The 21301-nt window shown below is 45.0% G+C and overlaps 1 protein-coding gene across 1 annotated transcript in view; it reads left to right on the top strand.

Annotated features, from left to right (window-relative positions):
• The window catches only part of LOC147880028 (uncharacterized), a 66907-nt gene that overhangs the window by 6958 nt on the left and 38648 nt on the right, over positions 1-21301 (top strand). Inside the window, exons 3-5 of the mRNA XM_087371643.1 lie at positions 10745-10846; positions 10985-11124; positions 11380-11720. Coding sequence (XP_087227769.1) covers positions 10745-10846; positions 10985-11124; positions 11380-11720 — 583 coding nt within the window. The remainder of the gene's footprint in view (positions 1-10744; positions 10847-10984; positions 11125-11379; positions 11721-21301) is intronic.

Genomic DNA, 21301 nt, shown 5'->3' with positions numbered 1-21301 from the left:
GTTTCTTGGAGACTGCTTCAAGCTGTGGTTTCCTGGAAAGTGCATCAGCCACGACATTTTTGTTACCCGGCACATGTACAATTTGAAAATGAAACATTGAGAGGAAGTTAGCCCATCTCATGTGCTTTTCAGATAATTTTCTCTGCGTGAGAAAATATCTAAGTGACTGATGATCTGTCTGCACATTAAAATTAGCTCCAAGAAGGTAATGTTTCCATGTGGTCAAAGCATGTATCACTGCTAACATTTCCTTCTCGTATATCTGCAAGTACAATTCAGCATCTTTGAGAACTCTACTCTCATATGCAACCACTCTGCCATCCTGCATCAAAGTGCCTCCTATGCTGTTTCCACATGCATCACAAGTTACAGCAAAGGGTTTTGCAAGATCGGGCAAGATAATAACGGGTTCAGAACACAATTTTTGCTTCAGCTCTTCAAAAGCTGCATTTTCCTTTGGTCCCCACCGAAACGGTACAGCTTTCTTTTGTAAAGCATGCAAGGGAGAAGCAATTTCTGCAAAGTACTTTATAAACCTCCGATAGTATGAACACAACCCAAGAAAGCTTCTGACTTCATGCAGATTTTTCAAAATTGGCCAACTCCTTATGGCCTCAACTTTTGCAGGATCCATCTTGACTCCATCCTTTGACACTATATGACCGAGAAAATGAATCTCATGCATAAAGAACTCACTTTTCTTGGTGTTTATTAATAGCTTGTGTCTTTTCAACTCTTGAAACACAATAGTGAGGTGTTTCCTGTGCTCCTGCTCATTTTTAGAGAACACAATGATGTCATCGAAGAAAGTGCCCACAAACTTTCTGTGTGCTCTAAAAATTCTGTCCATCATTCTATTGAAAGTGGCAGGTGCATTAGTCAAACCAAAAGGCATCACAAGGAACTCATATAAGCCAAATGAAGTGCGGAAGGCAGTCTTGTAGACATCTTCAGGCCGTATCCTTATATCTGATGGTATCCACTTTTAAGGTCAATACGACTGAACATTGAGGAACCTTCCAACCGATCCAATATATCATCAATGCGTGGAATTGGAAAACGGTTCTTAATTGTGACTTTATTCAAAGCCCTATAATCAATACACATTCTCCAACTGCCATCCTTCTTTTGCACAAGCAACACAGGGGAACAGTAAGGAGAATTACTTGGTTGTATTAATTCCTTTTCCAAGAGTTCCTTCACTTGTGACATTATCTCTTCCTGTTGTGCCTTACTGACACGATAGGGAGGTATATTAGGCGGTGAGCTTCCTGGAATTATATCAATTTGATGATCCTCGGGCCTCTTGGGAGGTAATTCTTGAGGAAGTGAATCTGAGAAACAATCCTGAAAATCTGAAATAAAAGCAGCCCTTTCTCTATCTAAAGCAGAAAGAGTAGAGCCTTCCTGAACTGGTTGGCTGTCCTCTTTGACAAAAATCAAGTACGCTGAAATATGACGCTTTATTACATTGGAAATACAAGAAGCTGAAACTATTGGGATGGACTCCCCTTTCAACTTTACATCAAGTAGATGGTATCCCGGCAATGGAACCAATGAAACCGGCCTCTAATCACTCAGAGGGCAGTGGAACTAAACCTTTAATCACTTCAGCACTTATTTACAGCTCACAAAGCATATATCACAACCATTAACCATTGCATGATCACCATTTGGCATTTACCCATTTGTTCACAAACAAAACCACTGAAAAAGGGATGGAGGCTAGAATGCCCCTGCTCAACAGACATAGACAAGTGCACCCGATTGGCCCCAAACACCGTGGCGCCCCTTTCGGTATTTCTTTATATTTCACAGTGAAATGATTACAAGTTGCATCTGGGAGACCTTCCCTGCAACTGAGCACGCAGCCCCAATTCACTAAGCCTTCGCAAGGCTTTCAAGCATATAACACCATCACATAAGTGCACTTAACCCGTAGGCTCAACCCAAAGGCATTCTCTTTTCCGAGTGCAATTCCATTGGCTGTCCAGATGCAATCACACTGCACCCCGGCTGCACTCTCTTTGAGTGGTTTTCAGATGGCATTCACAAAGCTTTTCAAAGCTCCAAAATAAAATCAGCAAAGTACCCAACCAAAGAATGACTCATGTAGCTCTGCCTGGGCACCTGCGAGCCAAGAAAGAGGCGGCACACGAGGCTAACCAATAGCTTATGGCAAAAAGAAATTGCAGTAGCAAATTCACAACTCACCAAGCCCTGAAAACTCGAACCAAGTCCTCAATCGCCAAGAGGACATAGTAGCCAATGCCCAATTGCATTCTCAGCCAAAGAGGAGTGCAAAGGCATGAAGAAAGAGCATTTACAAGAGCCGACCAGCAAGAATTCCACTGAAAAATGCGAAAAGAAGCACTTCTGTCGCGAAGAAGTGGGAGTTCTTGGGCTCAAAAGAAGCGTGCTTCAGAGAGGAATGCATTGAGAAGGTTTTGGAGAAGTTTCATCGCCGGAAAGTCCTCCAAAACTGAGAAAAACCAGTCAACCAGCGCGTGGGACCACTCGAAATTCAACAGAAAGCTGTAGCTTTGCAAGAGGAGAGGCCCAGGAGGCGGTAGAAGAAAAAAGGTCTAGAAAAAGCCACTTTTGCAAATTCGACCAGCAAAAGAAGTGCTCAGCTCTGCCCGTTCTACCAAACGCACGGAGGGAAAAGCATATCACTACGAAGGGGAGGCAGAGGGGAAGCCATCGGGCCAAACGGAAGTCGAGGAATCCAAACGGGTGAGGAGTTATGAAGAAAAACGGAATTCAGTTGAAGGAGGCTGAAAAACCAGTCCAAAATCTCAACAAAGGGAGAAGATGAGAGAGAAAACCACACATGTGAAGTTTAGAAGGCCCAGGAAGGTCCAGGAATGGCAAAGGAGCATGTAGAAGGCACTAGAGCCACCTGGAACTCTAGGGGGGCCACTGAAGGTACATGGCCCTCTAGGGGGCCCATTAAAAATGCCACATCATCATTTCCCAACAACCACTCTTTTAATTCCTTGGAATGCCTTTGGGCCTAGGGATTAATTACGCTTATGTGCTAGGCACCATGCTGCGTTTAATTACACATTATTAAGCCCACGCTTGGACTTTTAAAACCAAAGTTGTCACGGTCTTGTAGTACATTAAAGTACCTAGAATTTCACGCCCCCGTGACATCATCTATCAGTCTTCCGTTGTTGCAGGGTGGGATTTTCAATTTCTAACAATAAGTCTAATGGTACGGATAAGGATGACAAGGCCTTAATCTCAAGACAGGAGCAAAGGCAAGGGCAAGGGTAGGCTGGCAGAGGCAAAGACCAAATTTGATGACGGAGTGAACTCTTCAGATGAAGAAAGTGAAGAAGTGCTTCTACTGCAGTGAGCTAGGACATTTTGTGAAGGATTGCAAAAACAAGACGGCTGATCAGAACAAGACAGAATCATAGGATTGAGCTCAATTGGTGGTGACAGAGGACCTTTTCTTGGTGGCAACTCCGAGTGATGCTGAGATTAGGCATATGGATCATGGTGTTACTGTCAGGATGTAAGACATTGAGGATTACTCAGGAGAGGAGCCTGAGATCTTTGTGAAGGTGATGGATAGTGATGAGTGCCTGGAGTCATCTAGGTGCTTGGCTAGTGTTACTGAAGTAGAGGGGGATTCTTCGACAAGACTTGAGGACTCGGGGTCAGACGGAGGCTGTGACTTAGAGGGGGACAACAGTATAGAACCAGAGTTGGAGCTTCACGGTCCAGGTAATCTAGATTTATGCCTGGGATATGATTTCTCGGGGATGTTGTTTGGTTGCTGACCTAGCTAGACGAAGGACGGATTGGAACAAACCCTGAGAGCTTGGTGCTTGGAGGACTTCCGGCTGTTCACCCATCATGAGGGGTCAGTTTAAGGATGTTGGTACTTGGAGTGCTCGAGTTCGAAGGCGGGTTTGTGACTAAAGGTGGTGGTACCACTAGGTGCTGCCAAGGATGGACCTGTGTACCAGACTGGTGTGCGATAGCGGAACCGGACCTGGCAGAGGAGGAGCCATTGGTTGAAAAGCTAGGAAAAGGCTATGACAACACTAGAGTGTTCCAAAGGGCTACAATACGGGAGCTACTGGAGCATCTTCATCAACGGAGTTGGATCTAGCCAATGTGGGCTGGTGAGAGGGGGGTGTTGGAATAGGGTTGGTCACCTCCCCACTTGTGAGCCCCTATATGAGGAGTGTATCCGGGGGCTGGACCATAGATTGATAAGAGTAGGCATGGGGATGCCACATGGGCTGGGCTGCCATGTGGGCAGTAGAGAGAGAGGAGGTACCTAGCAGATCAGGGCCACCATGGTGGGCAGAAGTGGTGCAAGAGTGCCACAGAACTGTCCATGGATGAAAAGGACAAGCATGTGCAAGGAAACCTGAGTATGGACTGGTTGGAAGCTTTCCAGGGCCAGGATTAGGGTTGAAAAGAGACAAAACAGATGCATCAAGTTTTGGAGGACCTATGGGCCTAGAAATAAGGCTGGATATGGGTCGGCCTGCCTGGGCCAGTGGCAGCCTACCACTTGACTAGGCAGGGCCACCAAAAGACCTGCCAGTGTGCCCACGGGGGGGTTTTATAGGCTGCACAAAAGAGTTGGATGGAGTGTCTGTTTGAGTCGGCTACAGTCTGTTTCAGTTGGCTATTTTGGGGGGGGCAAACAGCCCCTATAAAAGGAGGCATCTGGCCCCCCATTCATCATCACTTGGAGCAGTTAGTTCAGGAGCAAGAAGGAGGAGCAGGAGGGCATCCTTGGCCTACATCCATGAGGTGAAGGAGACCTATACTTGCTGCAGACTTAGCTCAGAGTGGCAGCTCTCCTAGGCTGGCTTTCCAGACAGCAAGGTGAAAGGGATCTTTGGACAAGCTCAGTGGAGCACGTGGGCTCCAAGCATATAGCATGATAATATTTTGGTATTTAATGTCCAAGTTGTGGACAGACGGAAATATATAAGTGTTGCTTCTATATTTGTCTTGATGCACAATCTATTTGTTGGCTTGTACTCACAGTTGGTTGTGAAGGAACACACGTTTATGAAGCTTGATTCCATATTGAAACATTTGCGCGTGTGATTCATGGGCTCATCTGTCAATCTTCCATGCGGGATACCCCTTGGTGGGATTTCCAATTTCCAACAATCTAAACTTCCAAAGAGGCCCTCTTCATCGGAGAGGTCATTCTATACAAGGATGCTAAATGCTCCTAGATGCTTTTGGGGCCACCATGATATGCTTCACATGATTTATCACGTGAGGAGTATAGTTTAGGAAAATAAAAGACTACCCTTGCGTTGACCCTGTCCTAGAGTTGAGACATGTTCTCTACCTCCTGCTGCTACAAGATCCCTAGGTTTAGTGCAAGGAGATCAGGCCTGTCGACTCACTAATATGAAGTCTAACAAATTGTACGATTGCAATAGGGACTCCATCATGGCACGCCAAAGGCCGTAATTGAGTTCATCCAATTGACAGTTGATCGGGAAGGTGGGCAAAACCAAAATTTTTGTCTTGCTCTCCACCATCTCAGTTTTTTTTTGGGCAAAGAAATATTTGATTATATTATCATCGTATGATTTGTACAATGAAGTCCCAACTAAACAAAATGTTCTCCTCTAAAGAGGAATATCAAGTATGAAGACAAAAAATCCCCTGATCAGAGGAGAGAAAGAAAAACTGATCAGTTGTGCTTTGATAACAGCCTCTGCTCCATTTAGTGACAGAAAAGGTTTCTTGCATCCCTTGGATAGAAAGAGACAGGCTCAGTGTACAGCAGTCAGTTTTCAGGTTCATCCTTAACTGGAAAAAGAGAAGGTATGATCTGATTTTGCAGGTCCTGGCTGGAATTGGTACAGCTCCCAACATCTTTGATGTGCTCCTCCAGTTCACATGGCCCATTCTGAGGCCTCCCAAAATGAGAAAATATTATCGAAAATACTTCTGCATGCACAAACCCTATCTGTGTGTCGTGAATCAAATCTGGAAGAAAAACCTGTAGCCGCTGACTGATGGCTTTCACCAGAATCTTGTAAAAAGTGCCCAATAGAGTGATGGGTTTCCATTGTGACACTAGATTCCTATTACCCCCCTTTGGGATAAGATGAATGAGACCATCTATAAGTGAGTCAGGCATCTCACCAGAGTTCCACATGCCCTGCAGGGCTGATGTAATGTGATCACCAATCTGCTCCCAAAAAGCAATAAAAAAAGAAGGGGTAAGTCCATCCGAACCTGGGCACTTGCCCTTGTGAAGGGCAAGTAATCCAGTCTTGAATTCTGCATTGGTGAAAGGTGCATCAAGAGAAACATACATCTCATCCTTTACCAATACAGGGATACACTGCCAAATAACCTCTCTGGCATCATCTATGGCCTGTGTGCCCGGATCTGCAGTAAAAAGGGATGCAAAAAAATCTGAAGCTACATGCATGACGGCATCAGGATCTGACTGTAACACCCGTCCGAGTCAACAAGCTGCGAGACACTATCTCTACTGTCAAAGAAGGCGCGTAATCTTGGAGGGTGTTTTCAGATCTAAAAGGAAGAGTTTTCCAGGGATGGGACAGCGAAGGTGTGAAGGTACATAGGTCCCAAGCCTCTTCATCATCTTCTCCAGCCCTCTCCTCTCTTTCTCCATCAATCCCCTTCTCTACTTTCTTTTCCATTCACTCTCTCTTTCAGTTCCACTCTCTCTTCACTCCGACATGTCTACCCTAACTGAGATGGTGGCCAGAACATCACTTGGAAATCACTTTTACTAGGAGATGCACTCAAGTTACCTTATGCCACATGGGTCAGCATCAGAGCACATGCACTTTGGTTCATTTGGATTGCCAGAAATGCATTCAGTTTAATGATGAGTACATTTGTGCCGAACAGTTATTCATAAATTGGTATGGAAAGAATGCAGTTGTACTTGCTAATTGATTCCCATTTTCTGTGAACCAGACTAAATACTTGTTGGATCAAGACATACATAACTTTAATGAGCAGATTTCTCAGTTACAGGAGAGCCGCCATAGGTTGGCCATTCTACTCTTGGACTTTGAGAAAGCTTACGACAGAGTAGACTCAGATTTTTTAGAGGGTACTCTATCTCGCTTTGGTTTTTCAGATGCATGGATTAGAGGAGTATCCTCTCTCTACAGATCAGCCCATAGCCAAGTGCTTATTGGGGGGGGTAAGAGGGGACAGATTTCAGATCGGTAGATCAATCCGCCGGGGATGTCCTCTTGCCCCTTTTCTTTTTCTGTTTGTGGCGGAAGCTATGAGTATCTACCTTAGATCTCAAGCTGATATTTATGGGTTGAGGCTTCCTCTCCAACGGGAAGAAGAGCTCCTGGATAGTGAGTTAGCAGATGGCACGGCTGTTTTTTTGGATGCCTCCCTAGGACACTCACTTCCTTCCGGACAGCCTTGGATTTATTTTTCACGGCTGCAGGTGCACACATTAATTGGCATAAATCCAATGGTTTTTGGATTTGCGATGATGACACCTTGGATTGGGGTAATGATATTGGTTTCACTTGGGTACAGAGAGGTGTCTCCGTCAGATATTTGGGCTGCTAGGTTGGGGTGGGCATCTCTCCTTCACAACAGTTTGCTCCGGTGTTGGAGAGCATCAGAAGAAAGCTCCTATTCTGGAGCTCAACCAAACTTCACTTGGCATCCAGGGTGGTGGTGGTTAACTGGGTTCTTCTAGCCACAGCATGGTTTGTATGCTCTTGTTGGTGCCACTCCAGGGATTGTATCACTCAGCTCAAGAGGCCCGTACGAGACTTTTTATGGAGTGGTCTAGATGGCACAACTGATGTTACAGCTAGGGTGGCTTGGGAGACCTTGATTCTTCCTACAAGAGAAGGGGGTTTGAATATCATCGACCCGGATCTTTAGTGCAGAGCCTTACTCTGCAAGGTCGTTGTGAGAGGACTTATGCCAGGGCAAGAGCCTTGAAAGGACTTTTTTACCGGATGCATACAGTCTCGCACGCCCACTCCGGGAGATGATTGGATACACAGTACCAGATGGGTTTTCACCACAGCCCACCTCGGATCTCCTTCTTCCCCTCTTATGATTGCTATCCTGAAAGCATAGGCCAGCTTCAAGAGTACTCTTCGCAGGATTCCCCCATCCACCCGTGAAGAGATTGAAAGGTAGCCTATCATGTGGAACGACAATATTTTGGATGAGCATGGCAGACCACTTGGAGCTTCTCTTTACATCCAGTGGCCCAGATGGGAGAGGGGCCCTGCATCTACTGTGGGAGCATGGAAAGTCTTTAGGAGGCTTCCTACAGACCAACAGGCCCAGGTGGTTCATAATCTTAGAGGGAGTGCAGGGAGAGTTCAACAGATTGATGCAGCCTTGCCCTTGGATTGGGTGGACACAGATGACATGCCTATTACTTGTTCCACTTGGATAGGGGCATTTTCCAGATTGGGTATTTCTTTGCAGGTGATTGCTTTACGTAACACACATGAGGATGCCCTACTCTTTGATGTTTCTTCGGGGGGCAGGCTGTCCAAGTCCACAGACGATATTTTGTTGGAGGTACCGTTTCAGCTAGTCAGGATAGTGGGCTTCATGGAGCATGGCTCTCTTTCACAGTGGTACTTGGATCCTGACCCGCTACTCATTGCCCTGGGCTCATGGAGGCTGTGGCTCTATGGAGGTGTCCCAATTAAGTTTTTATAGTGGGACCCTGGGAATGGGAGTGGATAGATGCAGGGCACCGAGAGAAGGGCATCCCCTTCTTTCGTTGCACGGTCGATAATGCCAGGAAATTCCAGCTCAGCTGTAGGGGTTGGAGGCCCACCAGAGCTCCTTATTGGGAGAATTTTCAGATTTTTGCAGACTTGCAGAAAATTTTTTGGCAGAGGCTTTGGAAATCCCACCGGAATAGAAAAATCACTCTCTTCTTTTGGCTTTCAATTCATGGTGGGATAGCAGTGAACCATTGGAGATCCAGGTTCGGGGCTGATCCTACTTGCCCTCGTTGCCTTTCTGCTTCGGAGAGAGTACAGCACTGCCTTTGGGATTGCAAACAGGCGAGAATCATATGGAAGGGGATTGCAAGACTTTTCAGCACTTTTGTTCGCCTCCCCTTCTATATGACCTGGGGATCAGTGGCTTGGCTCACTCTTTCAGGGGGGCCCCAGGTTTTCTTTGAGAGACATAACTCGTCTTGGGCTCTTCACATCCGACGACACCTTGTATAATCGTGCTCTTTAGAGGATGTTCCGGCCACTCTCTTCAGGGCTGCTCATTCCTCGGTTGACTCTCCATGGGAGGTTTTAGCTAGCATTGCAGCATGGCACATTTGGAGAGCCAGATGCACTGAGGCTATGGAGGGTTCTCAGGTTCACCCTTCTCAGACCTTGGCCAGTACTTGGACAGATACGGTACACACTCTGATGGCCATATGGGCGACCATGCAAGGATCCTCTCGAGTAGCCTCCTCCAGGAGAGTTATTTTTCTCAGGGATTGGAGAGACTCTCCCTTCCTTGTTGAGACTTCTATAGGGTTGACTTGGCATTTTCAGCCTGAGCCTTGGTTTCTTTCTACCTCATTCTTCTGAGGTGTTTTTATTACATGCTTAGCATGGTGTATTTTCGCACAGAGCTTGCTCTAGCGAGTTTCTTTCTTACTTAATAGAAGTCTCTTTTTTGCAAAAAGAAAGAAAAAGAAACTTTAAAGCATCAACTAAAACGATTTTGTAGCATCAAGTTTGAATTTTGTGCAACTTTTGAGAGATGTGATGCATTTACGTTTCTTCTCATCAACTTTTATCTAGACTAGAGGCCATAAGTGCACTGTGCCTTTGCCCCAAGAATGTCATGGCATAGTTTGATACAAAGAACACATAACTTACACCCAATGAGAGAGATTGAGCTACTGTTGTTATGGACACGTGTTGTCATAGTAGCTAGTCCCTGCAATGCATGGAGTTTATGGATCTTAACCTTGTAGGTAACTATCATGAGATTAAAACCACACTTATTGTTTTTTTTTAGAGAGGATGAGTTTGGGCATGTTTTGGACTCGTCTAGAAGTGCTGTCCAAGTCCAAAGGGCACCTTCTCCTCATGGGTTACCGCGGCAAAGATGCTTCACAACCTCATCTATGATGTCAGTTACCTTTAAAATACTAGTAAATGATGGTCCGTAGAGACACATACCCTTGAGGAGATTTGCACTAGAGTGCAGAGCAAGATGGCACCATTTATTGTTTCAGTTGACAACCTCTGTGCCTCTTTGTAAGTATCTTCCTCTATGTGTATGTAGACAAGGTTTTATATTTTGGTTTCTTTTATTGATAAAAGTGCCTTGTTGCCTCTATAAAGACTTCAAGGGAGCCCACACCAATGCTTCTTTTTAAAGCTACCTGCTCTCTAGTGAGTAGATAGAGAACTTTGTAGAAGAACCTTAAACTTACAAATGATAGCATCTCAGGATAGCTGGACTTATTGCTTTGTTTTATGTTACAATTATTATATATTTGCTATTTCAGTTTATTTTGGATTACTATTCAGCTCTCTTGTGAAGTTTTTGGTCTGGTTTTTTTGGTTCCTTTATTTGTTTATTTCTCTCCATTGTCTATGAGGAAGTTATTTTGGATCCATTTTATTTCTTAGTTTACACAGATATTGCTTGTTTAGAGATCACATATTCTGTGAATCTTTTCAAACAAAGATGCATTTTGTAGAAGCTGACATGACCTTTTGGGGTGTAGATGTGAAAATTGCAAGGTTTGGTGGCCGAATAGAGGTGACCAGTGCGCAATCCTCAAAAGTTTTCAGATTACTGCAAAGACGTGATCTGCTGTCTAGTCAAGGTTCATCTTTAATTCCTTTTTTTGCAGTATGACACCACATATCTTTTCTTTTTACTCCACATGAGATTTCATACAATACATATGCTAATGTGATTCTTGTATCAGTCCATTATTTTATTTTAATTTTTTTGATTGCAGGATGGGAGAGTGCAATGAAAGCATGCCAGCAAGGACCACTAGTGACGGAGAAACTGAATCTTGTCATCCGTTGGGCTCAGCAAACACAGGGGGTTCTGGTTTCTTTTCTCAATCGCGTGTCCGGCAGTAGTATCGTTCAAGTATGATTTCTATATATGTCATTAGGCAAGTATGACTTCTATATAAGTCATTAGGCAAGTTCAAAGGAAGTCATGCAGCAGATCTATGAAATGTTCGTCCTTCCTAGTGGATTCCTGCTTCTCTTTTCTTGTCCAAGTGCATGAATTCAATGGGATAAGTGGCATTTTGGTGGTGTTTGCACTGTACAAGGTTCGGGATGCTTACATCTTCAGTAAATCTTATGGGATTGTCCGACTCTTTTCTGTGTGATATAGGATAAACAGCATGATCACATTGCCAATGCCAAACCCTGCAAAGATTTTTGCTTAAAAGGACATGCAGGTTGGCCATCAGTATTGGAAGACCATGTCCGAAAATGTTCCTCAGTTGCAGAAGTTGCCAGCATTGAAGCACCTTGCATAGTTGAGTTCTCTGCCAAGGTTGAAGAGATATGCTTGCCATGCGCAGCAAACACCATGGGTTCATGTTTGGGTGTCCAGGATTGCATTTTACTCAGTAAACATCTCCATGGAAATAGTGCTCAAGAAATCCTGAGACAGCTTTTGTGTATTGGATGTGAAACATGTGGTTGTCCTTTAGAGCCGGATCATAATGGGTAATGTTATATCTGCAGTCCTTGTCAAATAATTGCTCATTGTTGTCACCAAGTTGGATGTAGGCGATTTTCCTTGGATGTTTTTTTTTCTGTAATGGGAGCATATTTGTAGTGTTGTGTGAATGCCCATACTAAAGATAAGAATGATTTAAGTGCTGGACATTTAGTATCATGAACTTTGAACTACAAATTAGATTTAAACTTGTAATGTAGTAAAAAATTAACTAGAAAGAATCTTCCTGAGTGGCTAGAAGGAGGTTCTGTTATAGTGATAAGCATTTTTCCTGCTTTCATGTCAAGAGACCTTTGGGGATACAAGATTGGGTTAACTAGCTCTTTAACAGTACGGCCTGGCCTTTGCTTTGATCCACAGAGGACTGCTTGCATTTGAACTAAGAGCTCCACAGTGAAGGCGAAAATTTTTGTGTGAAGTTTCTTTAATTGGTGCACAGATGCCAATATGAGGAAGTCTCAAGTATGAAGAATCTCCACTCGTGACTACATTTAGAAACACGAGCACCATGGGGAAACAAGTAAACATCACATGGAGCAATGCATGCAAGCGGATGGAGAAAGAAAGAAAGTTTATTAAAGTTTTCGGAATACCGATGGGTCTATGAGACTATGAGAAACCTGATACAAACAAGCTGAAAGGGTGGAGCTACTAAACACAAGCATCAACACCCATACTACATGCTACATGCTACATAGCCATAAGTACATCAATATAAAGCCATAGCATATCATCAATATGACCCTCCCCATCATCACTATCAGCATGTCATGAAAGTACAACGCAAGATCTGGCCCAATGTCATGGAGGACCAAGCGACCGATGAGGCAGTGGTAGCATAAAGTCAGAAATAGCAGCTATCTACGGGCGCTACTCGGCGTGATCTCATGACAGAGGCTCTGCCTTAGGGATACAATAACCCCCATTGGTTGTGTCTCATCCCTGAACATGGAGGGGATGTCTCCAAGTGTAATCTGTGTGTCTGTCCTCTGCCGGATGTGTTGCGGCACTAGCTCCGGGTCTTGCCCGTGTGTCGGATGCTCGCAAGATGATAACCTGCGTGGTCCGGCTGGAAAAACTTTGTGATCATGCTCTGAGAAGAGTCTGTCAGTGTGTCCTGTCCCCGTCTCTGTGAATGAGTAGGCGCTCTCGATGTCTAATTGCCTCATGGATGAAGGCAGCCAGGCATCTCTGGTCTGCGAAGGCGAGGAAGCGGGAGAGCATCCGGAAGCTATCTCTGAAGAGACAATAAAAGCGGTCTCGGATTTCGTAGTACACTGGGAATCTGAACATGAAATGCTCCTATGACTTGATCTCATGTAGCTCACACAAGGTACATAGGCGCCTCTCCTTGGGTACTCCCTCAGCTCGTCCAGGATCAATGCAGAGTTGATGTCAAGAGACTCGGAATTGCCCAATAGGGATCCTCAGTGAATGGGGGAGGTGAATCCAAGTATATCTAGGAGGATCAATAAAACCCTTGTCAAAGATACGTAGGCAAGGATCTCTATAGAAGCCAAGCTTTATCGGGAGCTCACTTGGTTTCAACCAGGTCTTGAATGTGTGAAGTTGTAGTAGGTCGCGTATGACCTAGTTGACCTCGTGGTACCTTGGGAGGAACGACACGTCAATGCTATATTGGAAGGGGGGAAGTCTATCCATGTGGAGCCCCAATCTCTTAAACCACTTGCATGTGTGGGTGTTCCAACATCTCTAGTCACCCTTAGCTGAGAGGGCCATAGAGGAGAACGATGCTAGCCATGGTAGTCTGCGACGTCTTGAAGTGTAGTCCCCGTACCCTCTAACACGATATAAATACATGATGAAGTGGAATGCTACATCAATCTGTATAGTGGAGGCGATCTAAACTTGGACTGAATGATCTGATGGGGAACCAACGGCTTATCGCGAATCATCCGTGATGACATGAGAACCTGGAGCCACTCCACCCGAGCCCACTTTGCATCTGAGAGATCCGGCCCCCAACAAGGGCTGCCATACATCCCAGCTGGCCGGACCAAGGAGCCGAATAAGAGGGCCTTGGTCCGGGTGTCCTGAAAGTGTGAGTGGAAGCATTGCCTCTCTAGCCTGGCCAGAGAGGCTGAGAGGGGCCTACATCGCTGGTCTCATCGTAAAAATAGGGCCCGAAAAGAAAACCCTAAATATGTGTAAGACAAGACAATTTCAATCGACGATCCATCAAAGGTAAACTGATCTCTATGCATGGTTGCTCGAGAGCTATTGAAGATCATAACCTTGGTTTCAAATCATGTGACTCACAAAAGGACTGCAATGCATCTAAATGCCTTTGAAGGCCCTTTATAAAAGAGGAGCACCACATCATCTATGTACTGTAAGATATGAATCAAAGTACCAGCAAGGGAACAACTAGCCCCTTCCAAAGTCTGCATAAAAATCTCAAGCTCATCTCTGTAGAGGCCAAATAGGGTGGGTGAAGAGGACACCCTTGTTTGACCCCAATGGTATTCATGATCTCATCTGTCCATCTAGCGCCTGTCTAGACTCTGCCTGAGACTCATAAAGTCCCATGATAGCCCCAAATGATCTTTTGGTCATATCCCAACTCCTGCAATTATCTAATGAGGCAGGCCCTTGGTACCATTTCAAAGGCTTTGCAGAATTCCACAAAGCAGCAATAAACCCTCTGCTTCTGTGCCCTCGCCTCCTCGATGATACACCTTAATGTGAGTATATGGTCCATGGTCTCGTGATCATGCCAGAACCTGTCCCGCCCCTCTGCTCTAAGCCCTTGCATCTTTGTGAAACGGCTAACCTTGGTGTCAAGTAGTAGCTAATGCACATGTGTGCACATCCCACTAATGCATAGATCTTGGACATGACATGTCCAATAATGATGGGTTCATGGGATCCCCTGTCTTGTGTATAGGTGAAATTGTGTTAAGGATCTAGGTATGTAGAAAGCCAAGGCAAACAACTTCATTAAAGAGCTTCGCTAGGATTGGGGCAAGGATATTAATCCCATATGCAATAAATTCAGTGCATAAACCCTCATAATCCTTTGCTCGGCCATTATGAAGCTTCATTACAACATCCTTAACAACACCCTCAGTAAAGAGAGTGCAAGAGGTGGGGCAAGGTAATTGAGAGAGGTCAAGGGTGGCCAATGTGGGATGCCATATAATGTGCGTACATAGGCGTGCCAAACCTAAGTATCTACAAGAGGGGAGAGGACCGCCGCTCAAGGAATTTCCGCCAGAAGTCTTTGGTTTTGCTACTAAACAGGACGTTTAGAAGCTCCTCCTCCTTCCGGCGGCGAACACTTCTAGTGGACCAATCGGCGATACTCATGTCTCGTCTCCAGTTCGTTCGGAAGGTTATGTTGGGTTTCGAATATGAGTTGGCGGCGTAGAGCCTTACACTCATCATCGTACCAACTATTGCAGGGGACAGTCCGAAGAGGTGGTAGATGCGTGGGGCAAGTATTGTAGGAAAAGACATAAATGGAGCCTTGTGAAGTGATTAAGTGATCAAAGCGGTGCGATCCTCTAGAAGAGGTATGAAATCTATATATATGAGCAATGTAGTAAAGTAGGTAAAGACTGCGGTCAAGGTGTATGTCGTGATAAAGTGGTATGAATGATCAATGGTGTATGTGGAACTATAAGACGGGGAGTAGAGTTGGGGAAGAAGAGGTACATGCGGTCTTGGAGGAGGTGGCGCAACATTGAAGTCAATGGTATGAGAAGCGAAGGTAGGGGATGTTAGAAACATGGTGAAGAGAGAGAGAGAGAGAGAGAGAGAGAGAGAGAGAGAGAGAGAGAGAGTTAGGGTGTGAGGAAATAATGCTCAAATAAAGACATGAAGAAGGCTCTCATTCATTCATCAAGTATGACAAGACAAGTGAAGTACAAGCCTTATATAGGCTACTCACTCACACACTAGCACCTAGTGCATATGGGATAAGTCCCATGATGACACGTGGCACTCACACATGACTCACACACATAGACTAGTACTAGATCACCTAGCACTACACACCAACACTTCACACCAACACACTCTTTGACTATGATATCTCCAACACCCCCCTTCAGAGCAAAGAGTGTGAGACCTAACACGCAAAGAGTAGACCGATCCCCCCTCCACTGCAATACTGCAAAGAGCAAGTCCAACTATCCAACACCTCCCATGTGATAGTGACTTCTCAGTCAGCTTGCGACCGGCAAGGACAAACCATCACTTGTCATCCCCCCTTACTCTAAACTGGGTGGTCAATACCATCAACCAAAGTTAAAGACAATACATTCATTTTTGGGGGACAACCTAGGGCAGAGTACCTCTTATAATACATTCAATTTAGAGGGACAACTCAAGGCTGAAACCTTTATTTAACTCAACACAAACACTGATAGCATAGGGGGCCTAGAAAGCCCAACCCTGGTCAAATGGATCCTCATTGTCAAGAAAGAGGCCATGAACCTCTACTGTAGCTGCATGCATCTCCTCCGGGGCTCTTCAGGTTCAGCTTCGTCTTCAGCGAGAAGATTGGCATGATGCTTCTCTTGTTCCTGTGCTTTCTTCTTGAAGCAATGGGCTTCAATGTGTCGTTTTCTTTTGCAAAACCTGCAAATAATGTTCTTGTTGGTCTTCCATTTGCTTGTGGAAGCAAATGCATGATCAATAGGAGAGGCAAGAGCGGCTTCCTTATTGCAATGATCCTTCTCAATGAGGAGGGCCACCATATCATCAAACGTGGTAGTGGCAAGACGAAGGATCTCAAGAGTGTGCTCAAAGCGAGAAATGCCATGCATACTCTTCATAAGGACGGCCATCTTATCTTCATCATCAGGGACACATTTCAAACTTGAGAGTTGTTGAACAAGAGATTGAAACTGGGCTAGATGATCACTCAACTCATCACTCTCTTCCATTTTCAGATCATAAAATTTGAGCATCAAAAAGACTTTAGAGTTGGTGATTTTATTACCAAAGAAGGTCTCGAGGCGACTCCAAATCTGCTTAGCTGTTGACTTGAAATCCACATGATGGATGAGAGAGTCAGCTAAGCAAAGACCAATGAGGGCAATAGCCTTAGCATTCTGTTGCTTCCAAATCTTTTGATGTTGTTGATCAAGTAACTCAACCTGGTCATCCTCTACAAAATCCCAAACTACTTCACGCATACGCAGCAATTGCATCTTGGTTCGCCACGTGGGAAAACCTCCTGAAATGTGTAAAGCAGCTCAGCAGAATAGCTCCAAAGTACACCAAAGTGTTTCAGCAGATGTGTGGTTGTACGAAATGAAAGTCGGCTCAGCAAGGCACTCCGAAATGATGATAGCACTATTTGACATGCTGCAGCAGGTGTTCAAGGAAAGAATCGGCTGATTTGGATGTGCTGGAAGTCATGAAACACCTCGAAAATGCCTCTATTGATGGCGGTTATGCAGCAGCAGCTTTAGAACAGGTCAGAAATGCAGCAGCTGCCTCAGAATAGCTCGAAAAAGCCTTCAAAGACCTCGAACTTTTGCCAAAAATGTGCACAGGTGGTTGGCTCTACTGCAGCAACTCAGTAAAGCTGATTTTTGACGATGAAAACCTCCACACGTGCTTACAGGTGTTGAAAACTGTGCCGACCAGCTAGGTGACAGGCCATCAAGAGCGCCTAGAGCTCTGAAATGGCTCAAATGAAGGCGTCAAAACGGGTGCAAATAGCTGAAGGGAAGAGGCGAATAGAGGCAGCAAGCTGTGGTGGCAAAAGGAGAAGCAATGGGTGCAAGGAGGTGAATAGAGGCGGAAATGAGGCGGCTGAGAGAAGGAGGCAGCATAGACAAAATTAGGGTTAGGGCTGAAAGGATGACGTGGCAGGGCGCCTATGTAAGGTGGCTTTGATACCATGTTAGAAACATGGTGAAGGGAGAGAGAGAAAGAAAGAAAGAAAGAAAGTCTATTAACGTCCACGGGCGACCAAGCAGCTCCATTTATTTAGAGAGTACCTATATTGTAGCCTAGATAAAACATACACACATATATATAGTTGGCCTTACATCAGTTTAAGACTGAGAGTCTTTTGGTTTAGATTTAAACTCTCTAATGAGTGTTATCCCGTCCCGGTAGACTGCCCATTTACCATCCTTCCTAGCAGCCCGAACCTTTGCTAATTCCTTTGCCTTATCCTTCAGTTGAGCCTTGGTGAGTTCCTCGGCTATCCATATCTTCGTCCCTTTCAGCTTGTGAGATTGTCGCATAACTTTTATACGTATGTCTCGTGAGTTGAACGTCATGATAGCATGGCCATTACGTTGACCGATATGAACTACTCGAGCTTCACCATCATCATCTGGGTTGTCAGGAATCTGCTGTCCAGTCAACAGTAGGCATGGCTGTTTGGACATGTGCTAAGGTATCACTAAAAGATTCATCTTCTTTATACCATCCATCTGGAAGCCCCCCAATTCTGATTTTCAAAGCATTATCCTTTCTAGCTGCATGTTCTTTAATCTCTTCCTGAATATCAGCTTTGTTGGCCTTTGCATCAAACTCCACAGTCACTTCTTGCTTGGCTGTCTGCATTTCAGTATGAACTAGATTCTTGACTGCAGAGACTAGTTGGGGGGTAGGGGGGGAAGCATTGCATGACTTTATAACCTCGTCAATGACTTCCTTCTTACCAGGTCCTTCCAAGACTTGAATTCTAGCTATGGCATCCGTTAGCTGCATCCTCAGCTCTCTCACTTGATCCTGTAGGAAGTAAATTTGTTCATGATATCCAAGAATTGGTCGGTCAAAAAGACCACCTCGTTCATATATATGTGCATACGGGGAAGGTGTCCTGGCTGCCACTGTGGAGTATCTGGCTTTGTTACTGGAGGCTGCTGGAGTGGAAGGGGTTTTTGAAGAGGAGGAAGGTAGGCTGGGCCATGCTTTGCTGGCCATATCTCCTGTTACCCCCTGGCTGAGCTAACCCCCTAGTTGGGCTGGGGGTTCAGCCCAGCTAGGAGAGGTTACGGGAGGAGGGGCGGAGAGGCTACGGGAGGGGGGGCGGAGAGGCTACAGGAAAGGGGGCGGAGAGGCTACGGGAGGGGGGGCGGAGAGGCTACGGGAGAGAGAGAGAGAGAGAGAGAGAGAGAGAGAGAGAGAGTTAGGGTGTGAGGAAATAATGCTCAAATGAAGACAAGAAGAAGGCTCTCATCCATTCATCAAGTATGACAAGACAAGTGAAGTACAAGCCTTATATAGGCTACTCACTCACACACTAGCACCGAGTGCATATGGGATAAGTCCCATGATGACATGTGGCACTCACACATGACTCACACATAGACTAGTACTAGATCACCTAGTACTACACACCAACACTTCACACCAACACACTCTTTGACTATGATATCTCCAACAGGGGATCCCATATGATGTAATTGACTACGCTGGAGCCCCTCCCATGTGGAAAACAGGTGAAACCACCTGAGGTGGGCATCGGTTGAGACCATTGTAGATAATGAGATCATGCATCCTACCCAAATCCGACAGTGCCTGCCTATAAGATGTGACTGGGGCCCACCTGTTAGCTGAGACTCATGACATACTTGCATCATCTAAGTCGATGTCTGGCAGCAAGATAGAATCCTATCTGAAATCAAGAAGTGGCACCTGATGCATCCCTGTCCTCGCGTTGAAGTTTCCAACAGGAAGGACTTCTCTGCGATTTGAGAGAGGAGGGGAGGAGGATGAAAGAGGGAGAGGAGGGGGCAGGGATGAAGAAGTGAGCACTTATCAATGCTCCGCCCTCTAGGTAACCATCTAAATCTAGATGCTCCGCATGTAAGTGCCAGCGAGAGAGCAATAGGATAGGTGAAAAAAACAGCGTGGCTGAGTTTTGTACATGTCAAATGGCCATGCCATGCTTGGGTGATTGATGACTAGTACAATAGGGGATTTAGCTAGGCAATCCTAAGACTAGAGTAGAAGTACCACTGAGAGTCAACGAATACTAGATAAATGCAAAATAGTAAACAAAGTGTACGTTTTGACCAGGGGAGAATGAGCCATGGGATGGATGGCATAGGGTCATGAGATCACACAAATGCTGTGATACTAGTGCTTTCAAAGTGTTGTCTGGTTTAATTAAAGAAATTTGGAAAAACTCTGAAAGCTCAAGAAATGCAAAACAAAAACTCGATTTTGTGAACAAGTCCTTGTGCATAGCAAAATTTAGCAAATAGAATATAAAATTATAAATATGCTCCAAGACATTTTTGGAAGCATTTATATTATATAAATGAATGCTTTATGTAGGAGCCAATTCTCTTCCCTCGCTTGCACTCATACAATAGCATTCTTGTACAAACACTTAAAAAACATTTTTCAAATCGTCTTAGGAATTGTAAAGAGTGTCTAACCTTTTCCAAGTTCTTTGAACTCGGCTTGAGTCCATTTCTTTCTAAACTATTGAACTATGCATGAGGTTTTCATCTTTCAAATGTAGTCTTTCTTGTTGTGCACATCTATTGAGGACAAGACCACATGGTTAGATAGAAATATACATCGTGAGATATGCTAAACAAACAACTGTAGACCTATGAAAATGATAGCAAATGGCTCCTCGAATTGATGCTAGATGCCAACAATAAGGCTAGTCTTCATGGTTTCTCCAAACCTAAGGGAAGAAATCTGGATGGGTTAAGAACTAAAAACTTTGCTATTATTATCCAAGTAACATCTATTTGATAGCTCTTAGCTTCATGCTCTCTAGGGTTCTCCTAGTACTTTGTGTTATGGATGCCATGCAACACTATTCGTTACCATTATACTAGTGCAAACTCAGAGACTAGACCTCAAGGAAAAACTATATGCAGGAATAAGCTAGCTCCTTGATTTTTAGTTCAATACCACACTTGAATTTACTGCAAGCTAGCTGTATGTGAACTTACCATATAAGCTAATGCTAACCAAGCATGATAACTGATGCTTCCTATTGGAATGTGGGGCCTTTGTGTGGTCCTAACCCCCCTCGTGGCACCTAGGAAACTATGGTGATTAGTAGGTGAAAAGAGCCCTTGGCGCAGGAATTGACACGTGGAAGATACAAAAATGTGGTGGAAAACACCTTGGATATCAAGAAGTGATGAAGCCCTCTAGAGTCATCCCCTCTTGGGACTTTGTGGTGACTTTGGAGGCATGCAAGGCTATGGAGCAGGGATTGGGGACCCCCACACTAGGTGCACCCGGTGGCAACATGTGGTGGTTCTTTCACATTTCCAACATGGTATCAGTGCAGGGGCTGGCCCTGTGGACTGTGACTCACCACTTATACCTGTGGCAGACTGTGTGAGAACTCTATATGTACATCGACTATTGTTCGTGCGGTTGCTATTGTTGGACCTTGGTTTGACAAGTGAACTACGCAAGCCCCCAAATGTGACGACCCGCGCCTGCACCCTAACGGTAGTCGTGTCGAGTTGGCAGCAATCGGCCGCTTTGTGGACTGGTGGGCAGGTACTTCGCACTCCCCTGTGTGCTCCATCTGGAGTGAATTGTCACATCAACAAACTGCAACATGTCATGCCATCTCAGCATGCTGCCACAT

Source organism: Dipteris shenzhenensis, chromosome 33 (genome assembly GCF_047967505.1).
Source record: "Dipteris shenzhenensis isolate YYH24624 ecotype China chromosome 33, Dip_SZ_1.0, whole genome shotgun sequence".
Taxonomy (NCBI): domain Eukaryota; kingdom Viridiplantae; phylum Streptophyta; class Polypodiopsida; order Gleicheniales; family Dipteridaceae; genus Dipteris; species Dipteris shenzhenensis.
Note: the sequence above shows the minus strand (reverse complement) of the source record. Positions and strands in the feature narration are given on the sequence as shown.